The 25088-nt window shown below is 40.9% G+C and overlaps 1 protein-coding gene across 4 annotated transcripts in view; it reads left to right on the forward strand.

The window, feature by feature from the left end:
* The window catches only part of rfx2 (regulatory factor X, 2 (influences HLA class II expression)), a 221080-nt gene that overhangs the window by 75812 nt on the left and 120180 nt on the right, over positions 1–25088 (forward strand). For 3 of the 4 annotated variants that reach the window (XM_073068886.1, XM_073068887.1, XM_073068888.1), the window contains 2 exons: positions 9186–9263; positions 9653–9741. In XM_073068886.1, coding sequence (XP_072924987.1) covers positions 9186–9263; positions 9653–9741 — 167 coding nt within the window. The remainder of the gene's footprint in view (positions 1–9185; positions 9264–9652; positions 9742–25088) is intronic. The other variant, XM_073068890.1, reaches the window with a different exon arrangement.

Below are 25088 nucleotides of genomic sequence, written 5' to 3' on the forward strand. Positions count from 1 at the left end.
CCTCTCAAGGCTCTGGGTTTCCCTCATGATCATGTGAACTAACCCCTCTCTGACGTGCGTTATTTTCCCAGCTGGCCTGCTTAGATTTATTAATTATTTCCTCAGCAGTCTTTCTCCACGTGGATATTAAAGTTTTCCATTTAGTCCCTGTATTACGTTTCCAAATTGCCTCTCCTGCTTTTATACATTTATCTACGTCCCAAGTTCCCCCTATTGGCCAAATTTCATTTCTCAATTTTTTATTTAGGCATTCGGACAAGCGTCTGAACCGTCCCTCATCTTTGGGGTTATCCCGACATAACCAATACAAAGGGGTTCTGACACCCTGCTTATCAAGCATCTGTCCCATTCTTAAAGTATCAACTTCTTAACTTATCTCTATATACTAGCCCAGTGTCTTTGCTCTCCAGACCCATTTCAGGGTCCTGACCTTCGCGTGGGGGATTTCCCCTCTTAACAACCGGTCTAAGGCAGGGTGGTTGAGACGGACACTGTAATTAACCTTATTTTCAGGGACTTGAACCCCACTATCGGAGGACTCTAACTTTTCCGAAATCTTACAGATCTGAAAACTCTAACCTCCCTGAGAAGAATCCGGCGGCGTACAAATGCGTAAGGTATCCCAGGGATTCCGTCACTACAGAGTTCTAGGGACGAGGGGTCGACTGAGTGATAGGTTAATGAGAGAGATCAAGGTAAATCTTACCTTGTGGGCCTATCTGTCTCACGTCACCTTCACACAGGCGATCACTTATTCAGTCTGCCTAGGAGCTCCGTATATGTTGGAATCCCATTCTTGTCACCATATGTCACGTCGGTTTGTTTTCTTGAGATTCTTACACACTTGATACAAATGCAATACGCCAACTTCTGTGGATAGCCACGATTCTTTATTTAAGCAAGTACAAGCTTTTTGGAGGATTGCTTAACAGACTTCACAATGCTGGCAGAACCCTGTCAAGCGATGCTCCCTGAGCAAGGGACTTGTCATCCCTTTTTTAGGGTTTTACACCACAGTCAGTCACGTATGCAAGATACAATTTTTAGCTACCCCCACAGTCACATGCCTGGCAACAGTGATAGTACGAGACGAAATCTACTTAATCACCTAAAAGCATCTAATTTCCTGTATGTCAGCAGGACAAATTAATCTTTTAACATCTCACTTGGGTCCCTTTTAAATCTTTTCCCTCTCACCTTGTACAACTGAGTCATAATATCCCAGCTTCTATTCTTGTTGCGCAGTGTGATGAAGACCAGCATACTCAGCACCTTTACCAACCTTGTCTACCTGTGGCGCTGCTTTCAATGAAGATGCACTTGTGGTCCTAGGTCCCTCTATGCCATTATAATCCCCAGTGCCCACCAGTTGTAGTGCAAGGGCTACATTGGTGTGACTTGTCAAAATGCATCATCCCACATTGAAATCCACTTATTATTGAAATCCACTTCCCTAACTGATCAGGATTCCTCCTTTAATCTATGATACATTCTATGTAAGCTAATTATAGAAGGAATGGAATCGTGCTTGTTTGGGAGTCTTTGTGCAGAATTCCCTATAGGTTAATTTGCAGACTGAGTCTGTGGTGAGGAAGGCAAATGCAATGTTAGCATTAATTTCAAGAGGACTAGAATATAAAAGCTAGAATATATAATTTTATAGAATATAAAATATATAATGTAATGTTGAAACTTTAGAAAACATTGGTGAGGCCTCGCTTGGAATATTGCAGGTTTGGGGCCCGTTATCTTAGAAAGGATGTGCTGAAACAGGAGAGGGTGTAAAAGAGGTTCACAGAAATGATTCTGGGATTGAATGGCTTGTCATATGAAGAGCATTTGATGGGTCTGGGCCTGTATTCACTGGAATTCAGAAGACTGAGGGGTGACCTCATTGAAGCCTATTTAATAGTGAACGGCCTTGATAGTGGATGTGGAGAGGATGTTTCCTATGATGGGTATGTCTGAGACCAGAGGTCAACAGCCTCAAAGGGGCATCCTTTTAGAACGGAGATGAGGAATTTCTTTAGCCAGAGAGTGGTGAATCTTTGCCACAAGCAGCTATGGAGGCCATCATTATGTATGTTTAAGGCAGAGGTTGATAGATTATTGATTGGTCAAGGTGTGAAGGGATGTGAGGGGGGAGATAGGAAGGAAGGAGATTAAGGTTGAGGGGAAGAATGGATCAGCCACGATGAAATGCAAGAGCAGACTCAATGGGCCAAATGCCTAATTCTGCTTCTATATCTTATGGTCTTATGGTGCTGCCTGTTTCAGCCCAACTCATCCATGTGGCCAGTTTTGCCTGTCTGCATTAACCCCATTCGTCTGTAATATACCCGTTTCCATTTTCAGCATTGAAAATGCTTCCATCTTCATCTCCTGTAATCTTAGAACATAAAACGGAACATAGGACAGCACAGGACCTTGACCCTTTAACCTAATCTAAGATCAATATAACTCTTCCATCCCACATAGCCCTCCATTGCCTATTATCTATGTGCCTATCTAAGACACTAATATGTCTCTAATATATCTAGCTCTATCTATATCTACCTTTAACCCTGGCAATATGATCCATGTACCTATTGCTCTGTGCATAGTTTTAAAAAAAAAACCTCTGACATGCAAGCTGTCCTTTGCTCCAAACACTTTAAAATTATGCCCCGTTATTTTAAACCATTTCCAACCTGGGTAAAGGTCTCTGGCTGTCCACTCTATCCATACCTCTTATTGTACAGATCTATCAAGTCGCCTCTCATCCTGCTCTCCAAAGAGAAAAGCCCTAGCTCACTCAGCCTATCCTGATAGGACATGCTCTCTAATCCAGGCAGCATCCTGGTAAATCTCTTATGTGACCTCTCTAAAGGTTCCACATTATTCCTATAATGAGATGACCAGAACGGAACGTGATGCTCCAAGTGTGGTCTAATAAGGATTTTTTTTTAGAGCTGCAACATTAGCTCACAGTAATGGGATTGAACTCAATCCCACAACTAATGAAGGTCAATACACCATATGCTGCTTTAACCACCCTATCAACTTTGAGGAATCTATGCCTTTGTTATTGGGGATGTGGGTAAACAATACTCTAATAGTGATTGCATCCTTCCTGTTTCTAATTTACACCCACACTGAATCAGTAGCTGATCCCTTTATGATGTCCTCCCTAGAAATGTATACAGCTGTAGTTGAAACAGCTTGATTTGTTTAAGATAATTATCCAAGGATAAATATTTTCAATAACTCATTTTTATTTAAAAAGAAACAATTATCCAAGGCATTAAATCCCTCAAAGGTGCTGCATCAAATTGACAGGATGGTTAAGAAGGTGTATGATGTGTGAAGGCGTGTTAGTCGGGGGATTGAGTTCAAGAGCTATGAGGTAATGTTGCAGCTCTATAAAACCCTGATTACACCACATTTGGAATATTATGCTCAATTCTAGTCACCTCATCATAGAAATGATGTAGAAAACTTTAGAAAGGATGCAGAGAAGATTTACCAGTATGCTGCTTGGATTAGAGAACATGTCTTGAAGATAGGTTGAGTGAGCTGGGGCATTTTTCTTTAGAATGTAAGAAGATGAAAGGTGACTTGATAGAGGTGTACAAAATAACAATAGGCATAGATTGAGCAGATTGACTTTATCCAGGATTGAAATAGCTAATGCCAGGGACCATCATTTTGAGGTGATTGTAGGAAAGTTTGGGGGGGGGGGGGGGTGTTGTCAGAGGCAAGTTCTTTATACAGTGCATGGAATGCCTTGTCAGGGGTGGTGGTGGATGCAGATGCATTAAGGACATTTAATAAACTCTTGGATAGGCACATGGATGATAGAAAAATGTAAGAGGGAAGGGTTGGAACATAGAACATAGAATAGTACAGCACATTACAGGCCCTTCGGCCCACAGTATTGTGCCGACCCTCAAACCCTGTCTCCCATATAACCCCCCACCTTAAATTCCTCCATATACCTGTCCAGTAGGCTCTTAAACTTCACTAGTGTATCTGCCTCCACCACTGACTCAGGCAGTGCATTCCACGCACCAACCACTCTCTGAGTGAAAAACCTTCCTCTAATATCCCCCTTGAACTTCCTTCCCTTTACCTTAAAGCCATGTCCTCTTGTACTGAGCAGTGGTGCCCTGGGGAAGAGCACTGGCTGTCCACTCTGTCTATTCCTCTTAATATCTTGTACACCTCTATCATGTCTCCTCTCATCCTACTCTCCAAAAAGTAAAGCTCTAGCTCCCTTAATCTCTGATCATAATCCGTACTCTCTAAATCAGGCAGCATCCTGGTAAATCTCCTCTGTACCCTTTCCAATGCTTCCACATCCTTCCTATAGTGAGGCGACCAGAACTGGACACAGTACTCCAAGTGTGGCCTAACTAGAGTTTTATAGAGCTGCATCATTACATCACGTCTCTTAAACTCTATCCCTCGACTTATGAAAGCTTTCTTAACTACCCTATCTACCTGTGAGGCAACTTTCAGGGATCTGTGGACATGTACCCCCAGATCCCTCTGCTCCTCCACACTACCAAGTATCCTGCCATTTACTTTGTACTCTGCCTTGGAGTTTGTCCTTCCAAAGTGTACCACCTCACACTTCTCCGGGTGAACTCCATCTGCCACTTCTCAGCCCACTTCTGCATCCTATCAATGTCTCTCTGCAATCTTCGACAATCCTCTACACTATCTACAACACCACCAACCTTTGTGTCGTCTGTAAACTTGCCAACCCACCCTTCTACCCCCACATCCAGGCGTTAATAAAAATCACAAAAAGTAGAGGTCCCAGAACAGATCCTTGTTGGACACCACTAGTCACAACCCTCCAATCTGAGTGTACTCCCTCCACCATGACCCTCTGCCTTTTGCAGGCAAGCCAATTCTGAATCCACCTGGCCAAACTTCCCTGGATCCCATGCTTCTGACTTTCTGAATAAGCCTACCGTGAAGGGTGAAAAGGTCAATACATGTGCGCTGAGGGGCTTGTACTCTGCTTTAGTGTTCTATGTTTTATGAAATGCGGGCTTCACAGCCGAGTCAGCATATAATTGCCTGTTTCGAATTGCCTCTGAGAAGGTGATGCTGAGTGGCTGCCTTGAAGTGCTGCAGTCCTTGAGGTGTGTGTACAATTGCATACAGTTTTGTTTACTATGTTAAAACGGTGCGAATACTCAGGTGGTCAGTCAGCATATTTGGAGGAAAGAAGCAACTCTGAAGTTTCAGGTTGATGACTGTTTACCAGAACTAGAGAAATTAGAAGTCAATCTTGCTTTAATTTCTGCACAGGAAGAGGGGTGAAGAGAGCATAGTTAATGTCTGTTAATGGGATCAATTCCAAGGGAGACTAAATGACACAAAAGGTGACGGTTTCCGTCATGAAATGGTGGAGAAAACTTGCTGATTAACTTTCCCTCATCTAGACGAGATATTAATAGGAGATGAGTGTGAAGAGGAGAAATAGAAGAAATGTTGCTATGTCTATGACCTCTGGGGAGAGAGAGAGTTACGAAGTTACCTCCTAGTCCTATGACCTCTGGGGTACATTTGCTCTCTTTATTGGCTGGGGTTGACAAGGAACTGGCCCTTCAGGTATTTTTTTTAGACTGCAGCTCCACGGGTAATTTTTTAGATCTGGGTGTAGCCTGACAGAGGGAAGTCCCAATCTCTAAGTTAGATCATTCCTTACCAGCCACCACTCATGAGGGTAGACCATTTAAGCCAGAAAATGTGTGTCATGCTCAGGCTCCCTTTGCTTTTGGATAGGGAATCATTCTGAACTGCTTAGATTTCACCTTGTCTTTTCCCCTGGGATCAGGGATGTGTGCTTTGCCCGCTGCTCTACTTTCTCTGCGCCCATGAATGTGCAGCTAGACAGAGCTCAAATGCCATCCATACTGACGATATCACCATTGTAGGCTGAATTTTAGATGGTGTCAAGAGGGTGTACAAGAGCAAGATGTACCAGCTGGAGTGGTGTCGTAGCAACAACCTTGCACTCATTGTCAGTAAGACCAAAAAACTGAATGTAGGCTTTAGAAAGGGTAAGATGAGGAAACACACACCAACAGAGGGATCTGAAGAGGAGAGAGTGAGCAATTTCAAGTTTCTGGGTTAGAGCTATATAGGACCCTGGTCAGACCCCACTTGGAGTACTGTGCTCAATTCTGGTCGCCTCACTACAGGAAGGATGTGGAAGCCATAGAAAGGGTGCAGAGGAGATTTACAAGGATGTTGCCTAGATTGGGGAGCATGCCTTATAAGAATAGCTTGAATGAACTCGGCCTTTTCTCCTTGGAGTGGTGGAATACGAGAGATGACCTGATAGAGATGTATAATATGATGAGAGGCATTGATCATGTGGATAGCCAAAGGCTTTTGCCCAGTGCTGAAATGGCTAATAAGAGAGGGCACAGTTTTAAGGTGCTTGGAAGTAGGCACAGAGGAGATGTCAGGGGTAAGTTTTTTACGCAGAGAGTGGCGAGTGTGTGAAATTGGGTTGCTGGTGACGGTGGTGGAGGCAGTTACAATAGGGTCTTTTAAGAGATTCCTGGATGGGTACATGGAGCTTAGAAAAATAGAGGGCTATGTTCGTCACAGCATTGTGGACTGAAGGGCCTGTATTGTGCTGTAGATTTTCCATGTGTCTATGTCCAACATTTACAGAATAATATTGGTTGCTTGAGATAGGAAATAATAGAGAACTCCGGAATTGCCTAGCAGATCAGGCCGCATATGTGGAGGGAGAAGAGCTGCATTAATGCTATAGAGAATTGACTTCTTATCAGACCAGTCAGTTCTGACATAAAATGAATACAGTTGGCCATCCTTATCCACGGGTTCTGTATGTGTGGATTCAACCAACCGCGGATCGGGAAAACCCGGAAGTTCTCTCTCCAGCACTCGCTGTTTGAGCATGTACAGATTTTTTTTTGTCGCTATTCCCTAACAATACAGTATAAAAACTATTTACAAAGCATTTACATTGTATTAGGTATTATAAGTAATCTAGAGATGATTTAAAGTACAGGCAGTTTTTAAGTCTGATTTGTACTTAAGTCAGAACAGGTACATCTGGTATTATTTAGCGTCAAACGTTTGTCTTAGTATATAGTATGTATTTTACCTTTCTATGCATACAAAACACTTAAAAAACATATATATTTCAATAATTCATCCACTGCGTTGCTTAGTAATAATTGTAGCTTTCATTGGGGCAGGGCCTTTCACATGCTCCATTACTCTCACTTTATCCTTTAAAATTGTTCCGATCATTGACCGACTAGCCTAACGCCTTTCCAATGACTGATGGCGTTTCACCTCTTTCCGATCACTTTATTATTTCCACATTATTTTCAGTCGTGATCGTCTTCTGTCAACAGAACAGAAACACTGCAGATTCAGCAGCAGCCGCGGGCGGCGGGTCCAGAGCTCCCCCAGGTCCTAGAGTCCACCCGCACTGAGACAGGTTAAATAAGGGACTTGAGCATACACGTTTTTTGGTATTCACAAGGGGTCCCTGGAACCAGTCCCCCGCGGGTAAGGAGAGCCAACTGTAGGTTACTTCTCTGAAGTTGTTGAATTCAGAATTGATTCCTGAAGACTAATAAGTCTGCTTGAAGAAAGGGTTCTTTTTCACAGACTCGTGCTGGACATTGTTAGACCAGTAAGCTGTGGATATCCATAATGGTAAAGGGATGGAAAATTACTCAGGGCAGCTAGAACTTCTATCACCATTGCAGATCAAGAGAAATTCTACGATTGATCATTTGTGCTCTCCATCCTTTTCCCTTCTCTGTAATGTCAAACTTCTTTGATTTCTAACTTTTTCAGTTCTGATGGAAGCTTATTGACATGACTAACTTTTTTCTGCAGTTGCTGCTGTGTATTTTCAGTATATTTTGTTGCTATCTCAGATTTCCAAGCGTGTGCAGTTTTTTTGGCTTTTAGAGACCTGTGCTGTTCGGCATTGTGTTATTCTTCACTATGTACAACCAGATTTCTTCATTTGCAAGTACCGCAAGTTCCAGGCAACCCTTGACATGATGCTAACTACCACTTCCTTATGGTTGTGTACAGTACACTCTTTCATATGTTTAATTCAAGATAAATTACAGCTTGTGACATTTTAAGATATGAATCCTTTTCTTTTGGAGGAAAGTGTTATTGTATATCACAAACTAAGCATAAAGATTTGTAGGTTTGAACATGTAGTCATTTCAGAGAATTGGGCTTTTACATAATTTTTCCCTCTGCATTTGGAAATCAATTATGGATGTACGCAACTTCATTTCTAATGGTCATAATCATACAGTCAAAACTTTAACTCTTGAGTTGGGTTAAGTGTATTTGTGGCTTAGGGTAAATGTTGAGATGTTTAACATTCTAACCTTGCAAAACTCGCATTAAATTGGATTTGAAATGTTACTTAAAGTTTCAGAGCACTTTCTCACTTGTGAATTGATTCAGTAAAGAATGGTCTTGGGATTCTGTGTTACATAGCCAGAATTGCTAAATGAGATTTGAAAGCAGATTTGAAAGCAGATTTGAAAGCAGATTTGAATCTGTACTATTGACAGGCTGGTATAATAGAAGTGCAAAGAGGCTTTCTGACTTCAGAACAAGTGCAGAATCAAAGTACCTCCTTAATGTGGATTTTAAAAAAAACATTTGGTATACTGTACTGAGATATTTGTCTAAACTTGATCCTCTGAATACACGAAAGCAACTGAACTTAATTTTACTAAGTATTGATTTGAAGCTAGAAATCTGAATGTTTCTTGTGAAATAGTGGGTATATAGCATACCAGAGGAAGTTGTAAAATGCTGGATATGAAAATTGATAGAATACTCCATGGTATGTTCTGTGTTTTTGTCTTGAAAAAGGTGCGGCTAGTATGGAGACGGAGGAAGTTGATTGAAGTTCCATTTAGGAAGCAGGAAATCCATTTCAGCTGTGTTGCATGTGAATTCAATAGAGCAGATGTGCTGGACCAATTGTAATGCAAATCAGTCACACCACAGAATCCCAGTGTTTGATTGGGATGAGTCGTTGCCAAAGACAAAAAATAAACCCCCTTTAATCTTGCAACTAAATGACGTTTTACTTGTATCATCTACAAATAATTTTAAGAAGATTATAGCTTACTTTTGATCTTTGTTGCCCACAGCAGATGGTGGTCCAGGCAACAGGCTCTGCTCAGAAAGGAGGCCAGGTAGAGCAGCTTCAGGTTCAGAGCTTACAGCAGGTAAGAAAGGGCTATCGACCTACAGGTGACTATTGGCGTGACCAAATCTAATTAGCTTAGTCTTCATACTAACTTGTGGTTCTTTTCCAGGACCTTTAGTGCAGAAATAAGATATGATTTTAAGTTGCTTAGTGGTATAAGGTTTTGTCTGACTGGTTTAATAATAACTCTCTGGTTATCTAAATCTAAATGAATTTTGAGGGGACGAGATTATTATATGTCCTATGACTCTTTATTCTTCAGGTGTGATCTGGATCTCTTGTGGGAATTGCATGAAAAGGATAGGAAGAAAAAGATGCCTAAAATCAGCTTCACCTGAAAATTACTTTAGCTTGAGAAGACTGTGAAACTCAATTCTAAGCTTAGTTAATATTTCTATTTGTTTTCAGGTCCAGCAGGTGCAGTCTGTTCAACATGTTTATCCATCACAAGTTCAATATGTGGAAGGAGGGGATGCAGTCTATGCGAATGGGACCATGTGAGTGATTTAAAATATGATTGACCCTGCATTGCTCATCATGACAGCTCTATCCTTAAAATCTCAAATCTAATTTCCTTCCCTGTGCCTGCTCTATTTAAAATACCTTGCAGTTGGGGTAATGCCCATAGCACTTGTTAAATTTAGAATTTGACAATAAAATGGCCATTCAAATGCAGGAATAATAATCATTTTGTCCACTTGTACCATACTTCTCTACTACATGATATTTGTTGCCTGCCATTTATCCTTTTTTAAATGTTTCCACCCAATTATTCCTTAGCCTTTTCACCTCCAGGAATGGAGCACTGGCTTACCTAGTTCATTCATAACCAGGTTATCACAGGTCAGTTCATATTTTTCTTCGTTTCCAAATGAGGGCTCATCACAGGTTGATATAATTAGCCCTGGACTTTGAAGTGTCATTGGGAGAGAATTTGGTAGATGATCATAATTCTGCAAATTTTAAAGTAGTCATAGAAAGAGGGCTGTGGATCGTTTGGAAATTAAAGACCAAGATTAGGATGAGGCTGATTTTATAAAAGAGAATCAGACATGTGCTTACATGTAAGCCTACAACAACAGGTGGAAGTCATTCAAATGCAAAATTGTGAGAGTTCCGAACCAAGGGTGAAAGGTAAGGATAGCAAATACATGAAAACCTCGATTTTAAGAATTAGCAAGAAATGGATGAAGAAACAAAAGGAAGCATGTGGCAGGTATGTAAAACTGAAGACTGGGGAAGATAATAAGCAGTAAAGAAAGTGTACGGGCTAATTATAAAAAAAAATATGGAGGGCAAAGAGGACCCAGTGCAAGTCAATGGATAGCAGGAAGGAAAATCACAAAGTATTTTATAAATGTATTGTGTGCAAGTAGGTAATCAGGATAATTCTAAGGTCCACAACGGTAGCTTTTTAAAAAAAAAGCTATTTGATTCTCGATAATTTTTTCAATTGTATTTACTGAGTGGAAATAAACAGAAGGACCAGTTACTTTCTAACAAAAATAATGTACTTCTTCTCATCCACTGTAGTGTCCTAAAGGTGTAAATACTAGTATAATCCCCTCATTTGCCTGAGTGAGATTTGCATCTTCCAGTCTTGGTTTTATTATACAGGTTACATTATTTTGTCCAAGAGTGAATGTGGGAACTCCACATAGACAGCACCAATTTTCCCTCACCAAGGTGTGAGTTTATGGGTTAAGTGGCCACAATAAATTGGAGATGTTAAATGTTGTGCAGGAAGAAAAGACCATAAGATATAGGAGCAGAGTTGGGTCATTCAGCCTATTGAATCTGCTCCACCATTCCATCATGGCTGATATATCATCTCTTTCAATTCCATTCTCCTACCTTCTCCCCATTACCTTTGACACCCTGGCTAATCAAGAGCCCATCAGCCTCCACTTAAATAGACCCAATAACTTGGCCTCCACAGCTGTCTGTGACAGTGAATTCCACAGATTCACAACCCTCTGGCTAAAGAAATTCCTCCTTACCTGTTTTAAATAGATGTCCCTCTATCTTGAGGCTGTACCCTCTGGCCCCAGATTCCCCCATTATAGGAAACAGCCTCTCCACATTTCCTCTATCTAGGTTTTTCAGTGGGTTTCAGTGAGAATCTCTCCCACCCCCCCCCCCCCCCCATTCTTCTGAACTTCAGTGAGTACAAGACCAGAGCAGTCTTGTGAGTACAAGAGCTCCCTTGCTCTTGCAGTTTAGTTTTCTCAATGAATGGTGACCTTGTATTTGCTTTCCTTACCACCGACTCAACTTGCAAGTTAACCTTTAGGGAATCCTGCATCAGGACTCCCAAGACCCTTTGCACCTCATATGTTTGAATTTTCTCTCTATTTAGAAAATGGTTCATGCTTTTATTCCTTCTGCCATAGTGCATGACTATATGCTTCCCTAAAGTATATTCAGTCTGCCACTTCTTTGTCCATTCTCTCAATCTGTCCCAGTACTTATGCAGACTTGCCACTTTCTCAAAACTTGTCCCTCTCCCTATCTTCGTATTGTCCGTAAACTTGGCCACAAAGCCATCAATTTTGTCATCTAAATCATTGACATACAACGTGAAAAGAAGCAGTCCCAACACTGATCCCTGTGAAACACTAGTGGTCACTGGCAGCCAGCCACAAAAGGCCCACTTTATTCCTATATTGTTAATCAGGTTTGCAGGTCTGGCAAGTGAGATGGAAAACAGTGACTGTGGATAAGTATATTACTCATTTATTTACAAACAGTAAAAATTCAATCAAACATTCATGTTCCCTGAGTTACAGATGCTACAAAGCTGAATATGCAACAAACATACATTCAGCAAACATACTTGGCTAAAGTCGCTCGCAGAGCACACTTTCCCAATGGTTATAAGCACTGCTCGTCTTAAAGGAAAAGAAAGAACCTCCTACATGTAATCTCTGTATGCCCAGGGTATTTGAAACTGGACACCAGGCAGCAAACCAATAGGGAAAACAGCTGCAATTTCTGAACTAACTAATCACAACTGAAGCTGTATCTGACAATAAGAATAAGCTACCCCCCGCCCCCCCCCAAAACAGGATAATTCCCACTCTTTGCCTGAGCCAGTCAGTCAATCTTCTACCCATGCTAGTAGCTTTCCTGTCATGCAAGATGTCCCCTTAAGAAAACCAGAAGACAAAGGAGCACCATTTAGTCCATTGAGTCTGCTCTGCCATTTCATCATGGTTGATCCTGGATCCCATTGAGCCCCATTCACCTGCCTTCTCGCCATATCCTTTGATGCTCTGACCACTTCCACTTTAAATATACCCACAGACTTGACCTTCGCAGTCTGTGGCAGAGCATTCCACAGATTCACTACTGTTCAATAGGTTTCAATGAGATCACCCTACATTCTTCTAAACTCCAGTGAGTACAGGCCCAAAGCTGTCAAACACTCATGTTAACCCCTTCATTCCCAGAATCATCCTTGTGAACCTTCTCTGGGCTCTCTCCAATGACAAACCATCCTTTCTAAGATTTGGGACCCAAAGCTGTTGACAATACTCCAAGTGCGGCCTGACTAGTGTCTTAATAAAGCCTCAGCATTGTATCCTTGCTTTTATATTCTATTCCCCTTGAAATAAATGCCAATATTGCATTTGCTACCTTTACCACAGACTTGACCTGTAATTTAACCTTTTGGGAGTCTTGCAGGAGGATTCCTAAGTCCCTCTGTACCTCTGATGATTGAACCTTCTCCCATATAGATAATAGTGAACACTATTGTTTCTTTTACTAAAATACATTATCATATGGTTCCCAACACTGCATTCCACTTGCCACATTTTTTCCCATTCTTCCAATTTGTCCAAGTCCTGCTGCAATCACATTACTTCCTCACACTACCTACCCTCCACCTATCTGTGTATCACTCACAAACTTTGACACAAAGCTATCAATACCTTTATCTAAATCATTAACAAACAATGTGAAAAGTAGCAGTCCCAATACTAGTCACTGGCAGCCAGCCAGAAAAGGCCCTTTTTTAAAAATTCCCACTTGCAGCCTCCTGCCTGTCAGCCATTCCTGGCTCCTTATCAAATGTCTTCTGAAAATCCAAGTAAATGACATCCACTGCTCTCTTTTCTCCACCCTGCTTGTTACTTCCTCAAAGAACTCTAACAGATTTGTCAGGCAGGATTTCTCCTTATAGAAACTATGCTGACTGTAACTTATTTTGTCATTAGTCTCCAAGTACTCGGAAACCTCGTCCTTAATATAGACTCCCAACACTTTCCCAACCACTGAGGTTGGGCTAACTGGCCTATAATTTCTTGTTTTTTTTTGCCTTCCGTGGAGTGACATTTGCAATCTTCTAGTCCTCTGGGACCATGCCAGAATCAAGTGATTCTTGAAAGATCATGACCAATGCACATGTTTTCTCTTCAGGAACCCCACTGAGGATGTAGTCCATCTGGTCCAGGTGACTTGTCCACCTTAAGCCCTTTGAATTTGTCTAGCACTTTTTCCTTTGTAATAGCAATGGCACTTAACGCCTGCTCCCTGACACTCACGAACCTCTAGCACGCGGTCTTTCAGTGAACACTGATGCAAAGTATCCATTAAGTTCATCTGCCATTTCTTTGTCTCTTTCCCCACCCCTCCCCATTACTACCTCAACAGCATCATTTTCCAGGGCTCCAATATCAACTCTCACCTCCCTTTTACTCTTCATATAATTGAAAAAACTTTTAGTATCGTAATTTATATTATTGGCTAGTTTGCGCTCATATTTCGTCTTTTCCCTTACAGGTTTTTTTGTTGCTGTTTGGATTTTAAAAGCTTCCCAATCATCCAACTTCCCACTCACCTTTGCTACCTTATTTGCCCTTTCCTTGGCTGTTATGTAGTACTTAACTTCCCTTGTCAGCCATGGTTGCCTACCTCTGTCATTTGAGAACAACGACTTCTGTGGAACATACCTAATCTGCACCTTGTGAACTATTCCCGGAAACTTCAGCCATCTCTTTTCTGCCATCACCCCCGCCAGTATCATCCTCCAATCTAGCTGGGCAAACTCCTCTGTCATACCTCTGTAACTCCCTTTATTCCATTGTGATACTGATACATCTCACTTCTGCTTCTCCCTCTCCAATTGCAGTATGAATTCATATTATGATCACTGCCTCCTAAGGGTTCCTTTACATTAAGCTTACTAAGAAGATCTGGGTTATTACACAACACTCAATCTAAGATGGCCTTTCCTCTAGACAGCTCAAGGTCAAGCTACTCTAAAAATTCACCTCATAGGCATTCAACAAACTCCCTTTTGTGATCCGACACAAACCTGATTTTCCCAATCACCTTGCATATTGAAGTCCCCCATTACAATTGTGATATTACCCTTATTACATGTATTTCTTGCTCCCTTTGCAATCTCAACCCCACATCTTAGCTACTATTTGGAGGCCTATATATGATCCCAGTGATAGTTTTTTTTTTGCCCTTGCAGTTTCTTAACTCCACACACAAAGATTCAACATTCTCTGACCCTTTGTTGCCTCTTTCTAAAGATGTAATTCCATCTCTTACCAACAGAGCCCCACCACTGCCTATGTCTTCCTGCCTGTCCTTTTGATACAGAGTATATCATTTGATGTTAAGTTCCCAACTGTGGCCTTCTCTCAGTCACGTCTCAATGAGACCCACATTGTCATACCGACCAATCTCTAATTGCGCCGCGAGTTTGTCCACCTTGTTCTAAATGCCATGTGCATTTAAATACAGCACCTTCAGTCCTTCATTCTTTGCAGTTTTGAATTTTGCCTCTGTCGTACAATGTAGCTCTTTACTCTGTCTGCATTTATACCCAGTCATTGGCTTGTATTTCCTTGCATTCATGTTACATCTGTCATCTACTTGTAAACCTGCTGACTCATCCTCCGCTCCATCATACACTTCCCATTCTCCTGCCATATCAGTTTAAATCACTCCCAACAGCTCTAGTAAACCTGCCCACAAGAATATTGCTCCCCCTCTGATTCCAGTGCAACTTGTCCCTTTTTGTACAGGTCACACCTTCCCCAGAAGAGTTCCCAATGATCTATGCATTACCATGCTGACCTTGGCCTATTTTATCATGTGCTTCCAAATTCCCTGAACCCTCATGCTTAATAGTGGACCCCAACATCTTCCCAACTACTGAGATCAGGCTATAATTTCCTTTCTCCTACCCCCCGCCCTTTTTGAAGAGTGGAGTGACATTTAAAATTTTCCAGTCCTCCAGAACCATTGCAAAATCTAATGGTTCTTGAAAGGTCATTATCAATGCCTTCACAGTCTCTTCAACTAACTCTTTCAGATCCCTGAGATGTCACCCATTTAGTCCAAGTGACATCTATCTTCAGACCTTTTCAGCTTTCCAAGCATCTTATTAATAGCAACTACACTCACTGGTACACTTGAATGTCTAGCATACTGCTAATGTCTTCCATAGTGAAGACTGGTGTAAAATACTTATTAAGTTCATCTCCCACTGTTTTTGGTTTTCCCCATCACCACCTCTCTAGCATCATTTATCAGTGGTCCACTATCCACTCTCAACTCTTCTGCTTATATCTAAAAAATCTTTTGGTATCCACTTTTACATGAAGACTAGGTTACCTTCATATTTCATATTTTATCTTTTCTTACCTTATGGCATTTTCAGTTGCCCTCTGGTTTTTGAAAGCTTCCCAATCCCCTCTAACTGCCCACTAGTTTTTGCCCCCCTTCACAATAGTTGGTTATCTTTGTGATGTATCTATCCCTCATTTTCTTGGGTTATGATATAATTTAGCGTTGATGGATGGCGTGTACTTGATAGGCTGGGTGGTTTGTTTATTTACTGCTACGTGCTTGTCCTTCAAGCCTATCTATATATTGTCTTGATATGGCCCCACTATTGAAGTCTTAAAAGGTATCTGTGCTTTCCCACCCCCTTTGTTTAAACTTTAGTTACAATGTTTCAATAAACTTAATTTCCTGCAGGATATTACTTTTCTTTGTTTCACTTTTTGTTTGTTATCCATTTAGCCTTGTACAGACTGATGGAAGGTTTGTATTTGTATGATGAACTTTGTATACTTGTTGTCTTCCAACAGTGTTTTATAAGCTCCTCTTGAGCCACCATGGTTAATACCAAGTTGTATGCAAGATTCAATCTCGGATCTGACATTCATTTCTTGTAACACAAGAATAAATTCCATTATTTATCTCTCTCGTACACAGGGCTCAGTATGGGAAATTTCAACCAATATTAACATCACATTCTCAGTGACTGTACTTTAACTATAATAAGCCTTTGCTAAACTTCATATAAGAGCAGCAAGTACACTGCGTGAAATAAATATCCAGTGGCCTGCTTTCTGTTTAATTATAACTGATAAATGTCATCTTTGGAACAGTAAAATCAAAACCGTTATCAAGAATTTGTTTAGAATTATTTTTGACTGGCTCTAAAGAATTTTTTGATTATTTTTCCATGTACAATACAAATTAAATTAAAATTGTATTACAAGCATCATCAACTTTTAAATGTAATTCCCTTCTTTTCAGTTCCATTTTAGAGCTCTATTTTGCATTTATTGATTCACTGAAATGTTGGTTTATCCAGTAGAATATCTCCAAAGTTAAACCAAAGCAAGCACGTGCCCAACTGCTGAACTTTAATTATGATAGGTCCTTTCTAGGTAATATATGAGTAGTAGGCACAGAGTGACATAAATATCCAGTGGCCTGCTTTCTTTTTAACTATAACTGATAACTGTCATCTTATGATCACTAGAGGTTGTTGGCTAAGGGTGAAAGGTAAAAAGTTTCAGAGGAACATGAGGGGAAACGTCTTCACTTAGAGCAGGGGTGTCAAACTCATTTTAGGTCACGGGCCGGATTGAGCAAAATGCAGCTTCATGCGGGCCGGATCAGTCGGACGCGTGCGAACGCAGCTTTCGTTGCCTCCGTTTTTTTCAGCCTGCTCTCATGTGTCTCAGTCTCTGCTATAACTACAAAGTGTTTCACTTTACAAATTCTGTTTCTTCTGAAGAAGACTGCCGAGCAAGACTGCCGAATAAACACTAAAAACCCTGAAAACCTGGTACCTGAATAAACTCAGCATTAGCCATATCATACGCCATAGGCGTTTCGATTACTGGGGCCAGCTTTAATAGTAATTAGATATTATCTTGCGGGCCAAAGATAATTCCACCGCGGGCCGGATTTGGCCCGTGGGCCTTGAGTTTGACATATATGACTTAGAGGGTCAGGAGAGTGTAGGACAAGCTGTCAGCGCACGTGGTGCATGCAAGCTTGATTTCAATGTTTAAAAATTTTGGAAAGGTACATGGACTGTAGAGGTATGGAAGACTGGTCCAGGCGCAGTTGAAATGGTTTGGTATGGACTAGATAGGCTAAAGGGCCTGTTTCTGTGCTGTACTTTTCTTTGACTATAACTAAGTATCTAAGAAACGTACCTCACTGATAGTGCTCTTAATTGTTTCCTCCTAAAATGATCCTACAGTATTTAATCCTTAATTATTAAATTGAGGATATAATCATATGGTACACTTCATAAAGTAAAAATGTTCCTTATATACTCTGGATTTTCATTCTATTATGAAAAATTCAGTTAGGCTTTCACTTAGCACTACTAGCGCTTAGAACTGGGCATATGGAAAAGTTTAATTCCTTTCTAACTACAATAACATTCATCATCCAGGAACAGCATCAGTAATTCCTAATTTGCCATAATATAGCCCATTATTCAGTAGCACTGGCATTTAATAGAAGACTGCCAGTTTTAAGAGCTTTTTGTGGTTTTCTCGATATGGAAATGCCAGTGCCCTTAAACAGAAAACCCTACAATATGTAGTGGGTACAGCCAGTCCATCACTGGTAAATTCCTCCCCACCTTTGAGCACATTTACAAGCTGTTGCAGGAAAGCAGAATCCTTCATCAAGGACCCCCACCATCCAGGCCATGCTCTCTTCTCACTGCTGCCATCATGAAGAAGGTACTGGAGTCTCTTGAACCAGAGGATAACTTCACTCAACTTCATCACTGAACTGTTCCCACAACCTATGCACACACTCAAGGATTCTTCATCTCAAGTTTTTATATACTTATTGCCTATTTATTATTATTCTATATTCTATGTTTTATAGTCTTTTGAACATTGATTGCCCTGTTGAGTTTGGTCTTTCATGGATTTTCATGGATCTATTGGGTTTCTTGGATTTGCTGTGCATGTCTGCAAGAGAATGAATCTTGGGGTTATATATGGTGACATTTCTGTACTGTGATAATAAATTTATTTGACCTTGTTTTGTGTGTTAATTCTGGCTTTCCAAGCATTTGGGTGTTAACTCATTCAGCATTGTTTCTTGGTGGCTGCCCCAACAGGTGCTGCATAAGGGGTAACAGTCTTTGAAGTGGAAAGAATGCATTGCCAATCTATTCTATAGATTGGCAATCCTTCAGATGGCTGCCTGATAGTTGGAAGCAAATTTATTATCAAAGTAAATACAGTATTTATCCATGAGACATTGGAGCAGAAATAGGCCATTTTGGCCTATCAAGTCTATTCTGCCATTTGATCATGGCTGACCCATTTCACTTTCAACTCTGTTCTTTTGCCTTCTCCCCATAACTTTTCACACCTTGACTTATCAAGAATCTATCAACCTCCCCTTTAAATACAGTCAATGACCTGGCCTCCATAGCCACCTGTGGCAATGAATTCAACAAATTCACCATTCTAGCTAAAGAAATTCCTCTTCATCTCTGTTCTAAATAGATATCCCTATATTTTGAGGTTGAGCCCTTTGGTCAGCACATCCTTTCCTAGATAAATGGCCTAAAGTGAGACCTCACCAGTTCCTTGTAAAGCCTCAGAATTACATCCTTGTTTTTATATTCTAGTCTGCTAGCATTGCATTTGCCTTTGTCTCTTTGCTTTTCAGATTTTAAGTTTTCTCCCTGTTTAGAAAATAGTTTGCCTTTATTCCTTCTACCTAAGTGTATGACCATACATTTTCCTGACACTATTCCATATGCCATTTCTTAACCTATCTTCTTAAAGTCCTTGTGCAGTTTCTCTGCTTCCTCAGCACTATCCACCCCTCTGCCTGTCTTCTTATCGTCTGCAGACTAGGCCACGAAATCATCAATTCCACTGTCCAAATCATTAATGTTTAACATAAAAAGAAGCAGTCCCAATTCTAACTCGTGTGGAACACCATTAGATACCGGCAGCCAATCAGAAAAGGCTCCTTTTATTCCCACTTTTTGCCTCCTGCCAATTAGCCAATGCTCTATCTAGGCTAGTATCTTTCCTATGACACCATGGGCTCTTAACTTGCTAAGAAGCTTTGTGTGGCACCTATTCAAAGGCGTTTTGAAAATAGAATACAGAACATCCACTGATTATCCTTTATCTATCCTGCTTAGTATTTCTTCAAAAAATTCCAACAAATTTGTCAGGCAAGATTTTCCCTTAAGGAAATCATGCTGACTTTGGCCTATTTTATCATGCGCCACCAAGTACCTAGAAACTAAAATCTTAACTATCAACTCCCAACATCTTCCCAAACACCGAGATCAGACTAACTGGCCTACAATTTCCTTTCTTCTGCCTCTCTTCCTTCTTGAAGAGTGGAATGCAATCTGCAATTTTCCATTCCAGAATTTAGTGATTCCTGAAAGATTATGCCTAATGCCTCCACAAGCTCTTCATCCACCGTTTTCAGAACTCGTGGGCGTAGTCCATCTGGTCCAGGTGACTTATCTAACTTCAGACCCTTCAGTTTCCCAAACACCACCTACCTAGTAACAGCAACTGCACTCACTTCTTCTCTCTTCCATTCTCAAACATACAGCATACTTATGGATAGGCTGGTGAAGAAAGCTTTTGGTATGTTATCCTTTATAAATCAGAGCATTGAGTATAGGAGTTGGGATGTAATGTTAAAATTGTACAAGGCATTGGTAAGGCCAAATTTGGAGTATTGTGTACAGTTCTGGTCACCGAATTATAGGAAAGATGTCAACAAAATAGAGGGAGTACAGAGAAGATTTACTAGAATGTTACCTGGGTTTCAGCACCGAAGTTACAGGGAAAGGTTGAACAAGTTAGGTCTTTATTCTTTGGAGTGTTGAGGGGGGACTTGATAGAGGTATTTAGAATTATGAGGGGGATAAATAGAGTTGACGTGAATAGGCTTTTTCCATTGAGAGAAGGGGAGATTCAAACAAGAGGGCATGAGTTGAGAGTTAGGGGGCAAAAGTTTAAGGGTAACACGAGGGGGCATTTCTTTACTCAGAGAGTGGTAGCTGTGTGGAACGAGCTTCCAGTAGAAGTGGTAGAGGCAGGTTTGGTATTGTCATTTAAAATAAAGTTGGATAGGTATATGGACAGGAAAGGAATGGAGGGTTATGGGCTGAGTGCGGGTCAGTGGGACTAGGTGAGAGTAAGTGTTTGGCACGGACTAGAAGGGCTGAGATGGCCTGTTTCCATGCTGTAATTGTTATATGGTTATACTTCCACAGTAAAGACATGCAAAATCCTTATTCAGTTCAGCTGCCATTTCCTTGACCCCCATTACTATCTCTCCAATGTCAATTTCCAGCAGTCCAATATCTACTCTCACCTCTCTTTTACTCTTTATATTTCTTTAAAAAAAAATTTTGGTGTCCTCTTTGATATTGTTGGTTAGTTTACCGTTATATATAATCTTTTCACTCCTTATGGCTTTTTTCAGTTGTCTTCTGCTTTTTAAAAGCTTCCCAATCCTCAAACTTCTCTTATTTTTGCTCAATTATATGCCCACCCTTTTGCTTTTGTGTTGGATTTGACTTCCCTTTTCAGCCACAGTTGCATCTTCCTCCCTTCAGTATGCTACTTTGGGATGCATCTATCCTGCTCCTTCCATATTGCTCCCGGAATCTCCAGCCATTGCTGTCATCCCTGCTTGTGTTCCTTTCCAATCAATTTTGGCCAGCTCCTCTCTCCCTTGACTCCACTGTAATAATGATTCATTTGACTTTAGCTTCTCCCTTTGAAATTGCAGGGTGAATTCTATGATCACTTTCTCCTTGGGGTTCCTTTGCCTTAAGCTCCCTAATCAAATCTGGTTCATTACACAACATCCAATCCAGAACAGCTGATCCCCTCATGGGTTCAGCCACAAGCTGCTTTAAACAGCCATCTCAAGCATTCTGCAAATGCTCCAGATTGAAAATCAGCACCAACCTGATTTTCCAAATTACCTGCATATTGAAACCCAACATGACTTTTGTAACATTGCCCTTTTGACATGCCTTTTCTCTTTCCTGTTGTAATTTGTAGTCTACATTTTGGCTACTGTTCAGAGGCCAGTATACAACTCCCATTAGGGTCTTTTTACCCTTGGAATTCCTTACCGCTACCCAAAACGATTCTATATTTTTCAATCCTATGTCACTTCTTTTCAAGAATCTGATTTTTTTTAACCCAACAGAATCATGCCTACCTGCCCTTTTGATATAATATAGCTCCTGACTATAGTCTTTCAGCCGTGACCCAGTGATGCTCACGTCATACCTGCCAATCTCTAACTGCACTTCAAGATCTTATTTCATATACTGAGTACAATACATTTTGATCAGTTACATTGCAACTCATTCCACTGACTGCAATTTTGCCCTATCATCTACCTGTTTTCCCTGTCAGTCTCACTGCACACTGTTTTTGCTTGTATACCAGCAGCCCCACTCTCAGCCCTATCACTCAGTTTCCCATCCCTTGCCAAATTAGTTTAACTCTCCCCAACAGTTCTAGCAATCCTGCTCAGTTATTGGTCTCCTTCAGGTTCAGGTGTAACATGTCCCTTTTGTGTAGGTTATTCCTTTCCCAGAAGAGATTCCAGTGATCTAGAAATCTGCAGCCCTGCCCCAGTTCCTCAGCCACACAGTTATCTGACAAATTATCTTATTCTTACCCTCACTCGCGAGTGGCACGGACAGCAATCTAGAGATGACTTTCAGCTTTCTACCTAGTTCCCTAAATTCTCTCTTCAGGACCTCCTCCCTTTTCCTGCCTATGTCATTGGTGCCAATATGTACCAAAACTTCTGGTTGCTCACCCTCCTTCCTTAGAATACAGTGGACTTGATCTGAGATTTCCCTGACCCTGGCACCCTGGGAGGCAACATACCATCTGGGTGTCGATCACCATTCCCAGAATATCAGGTCTATTCCTCTAATTGTGGAATTCCCTTTCACTACTGCAGTCCTCTTCTGCCTCTTTCACATCTGAGCCACAGATCCAAGCTCAATGCCAGAGACCCAATCACTCTGGCTTTACCCTGGTAGGTCATTCTCCCCCCCCCCCCCATCCCTCAAAACAGTATCCAGAGTGGTGTACAGTACTTATTATTGAGGGATATGGCCACAGGGGTACTCTAGACTAGCTGCCCATTTCCTTTCCCTCTCCTGATAGTCACCCAGGTGCCTGCCTCCTGCAACTTAGTAGCTACAAAGAGGTGGTCACTCCTATCTGTCACCACCTTAGTTTCCCATATATGCTGTAGGTTATCAAAATGTCACTATATACTTCCTTGAGATTAATTTTCTTGCAGGCAATCACAGTAGAACATAGAAATACAATAGAATCATTGAAAAACCACACACTGAATGACAAACAGCCAATGTGCAAAAGACAAAATATTTAATTAAAAACAATGAATAAGTAAATAATACTGAGAACATGAGTTGAAAGTGAGTGTATAGGTTGTGGAATCAGTTCAGAGTTGAGGTGAGTGAAGTTATCTACATTGGTTCAGGAGTGAAGTTTGTTCAGTTTCTGAACAGCGTAAAGGAAGCACTGCCTAGATGGTGAGGGTCCTTGATGTTGGATGCTGCTTTCTTGTGGCAGCAGTCCTTGTAGATGTGTTCAGTGGTGGGTAGGGCTTTGCCTGTGATAGAATGTGCTGTGTCCATCACTTTTTAGGATTTTCTGTTTATGGGCATTGGTGTTTCTATACCAGGCCGTGATGCAACCTGTCAGGATACTCTCCACTCCACTGTGCACCTATAGAAATTTTTCAAGGTTTTAGATGACATGCCAAATCTGCACTCACTTCTAGGGCATTAGAGGTGTTCTTATACCTTTACCGTGATGGAGCTTCGTGCTAGTTCCGGGATAGAGTCTGATATGATATTGCCAAGGAATTTAATGTTATTGACCTTCTCCATCTCCAATCCCCTAATAAGGACTAGCTCATAGACTTCTGGTTTCTTCCTCCTGTGGTCAATAATCATCTTGATGGTTTTGCTGACATTGAGTGAGAGGTTGTGGCACTATTCAACCAGGTTTTAAATTTCCCTCTGATATGCTGATTGATTGCCATTTTTGATTTGGTCAAAAACAATGGTGTTAACAGCAAACTGAAATATGGCATTGGAGCTGTACTTAGCTGCATAGGCATAAGTACAAAGTGAGTAGAGCAGTGGGTTAAGCATACCCTCTTGTGGTGCACCTCATAGTGACTGGAGGAGATAGTGAAGCCGATCCTTACTGACTAGGATCTGCAAGCAAGAGAATCAAGGATCCAGATGCACACAGATATTAGTTCTAGGTCTGAAGTTTAGTGATTAGCAAGGGGATGGTAGTTGTTGAACATCATGCATTGCTGAATTCACCAGAGCTGCCTAACCTCGACATGAGATGTGCTCAGACAAACAGGTAGAAAAATCTACTTGAGTTCATCCTTACCAACATGACTTTTGCTTATGCAACTGTACTTGATGGCATTGGTAAGCCTGAATCTGGTGCAGTCCACATGGGAATGAAATCTCATCTACAGACTAAGGCTCCTCACTGTTCTGTTGTAACATAGCAAAGTATTAAGTGAGGGATTTGGAACACATCTAGTTCTATAAAGTTGAACAACAAAGACAGCTGCAGCAGAATTTGTACCATATCTGTCATTTCACAGCCTTTAATGCCTCTCACTATATCTACAGATCAGCCTTGATTAAGTGAAGAATCTGGGAAAGCATATTAACATAAAATAAAATGCCTGGTGAAGCTGCATCACAGAACTTTATACATGCTTAAGAGCAGAAGTAATATTGTGTTGATAAATCAAAGAGATTCCACAACCAACTGCTCTGATCATTCAGTTGTCTGAGTCATGTAGCACCAAAGTGGGTGCTTTCACAAAACCAAGTACAAATCTGCACGAATCCCATTTACGAGCACTTGGTCTTTACCTTGGAGATTCAGGTACATGATATCGGACAAGTAAGCAACTAAATGGAGGAAAGGTTCATGATGGTCTGCAGTGATAAAAGACTTTTAGATGTAGCAATGATGTTGTACAGAAGGTTCTTCAGAAGTCAAAAGTAGGCACAAAACTTGTTATATATATTAGCTGTTCATCCTAGTAGAGATGAGACAGGGTCAGTATGTACCAGCAAGCAAGCAAGTAAAGAACTTGAAATCATGCTTTCCTTTTATACTGCAAACTAGTCTGACTGCTTTAGATAAGAAACCTGTCAACAGGTACTGACTGGTTACATTTAAGCTCTGAAGATAAAGAAGCAATAGAAGTGTAGACCCATATATACTACAAGTTGCTGAAAGTTTACAAACAAACGGGTGATTATACAAACATATAAGCAAGTGTAAAAGAAGTTGAAACTAACACGAAAAACAATAAAAACAACAGTCTCCCTTTGATTCTAAATCCCACAGTTTGAATCAGCACATCTGAAAATTCAGGGTTAAAAATTATGGTGCCAGCATAGAGCGTAAAATTGATCATGTCCAGTGATTGGTGACTTTGCTAGACA

This window comes from Hemitrygon akajei, chromosome 16 (assembly GCF_048418815.1).
Source record: "Hemitrygon akajei chromosome 16, sHemAka1.3, whole genome shotgun sequence".
In the NCBI taxonomy this organism is placed as follows: domain Eukaryota; kingdom Metazoa; phylum Chordata; class Chondrichthyes; order Myliobatiformes; family Dasyatidae; genus Hemitrygon; species Hemitrygon akajei.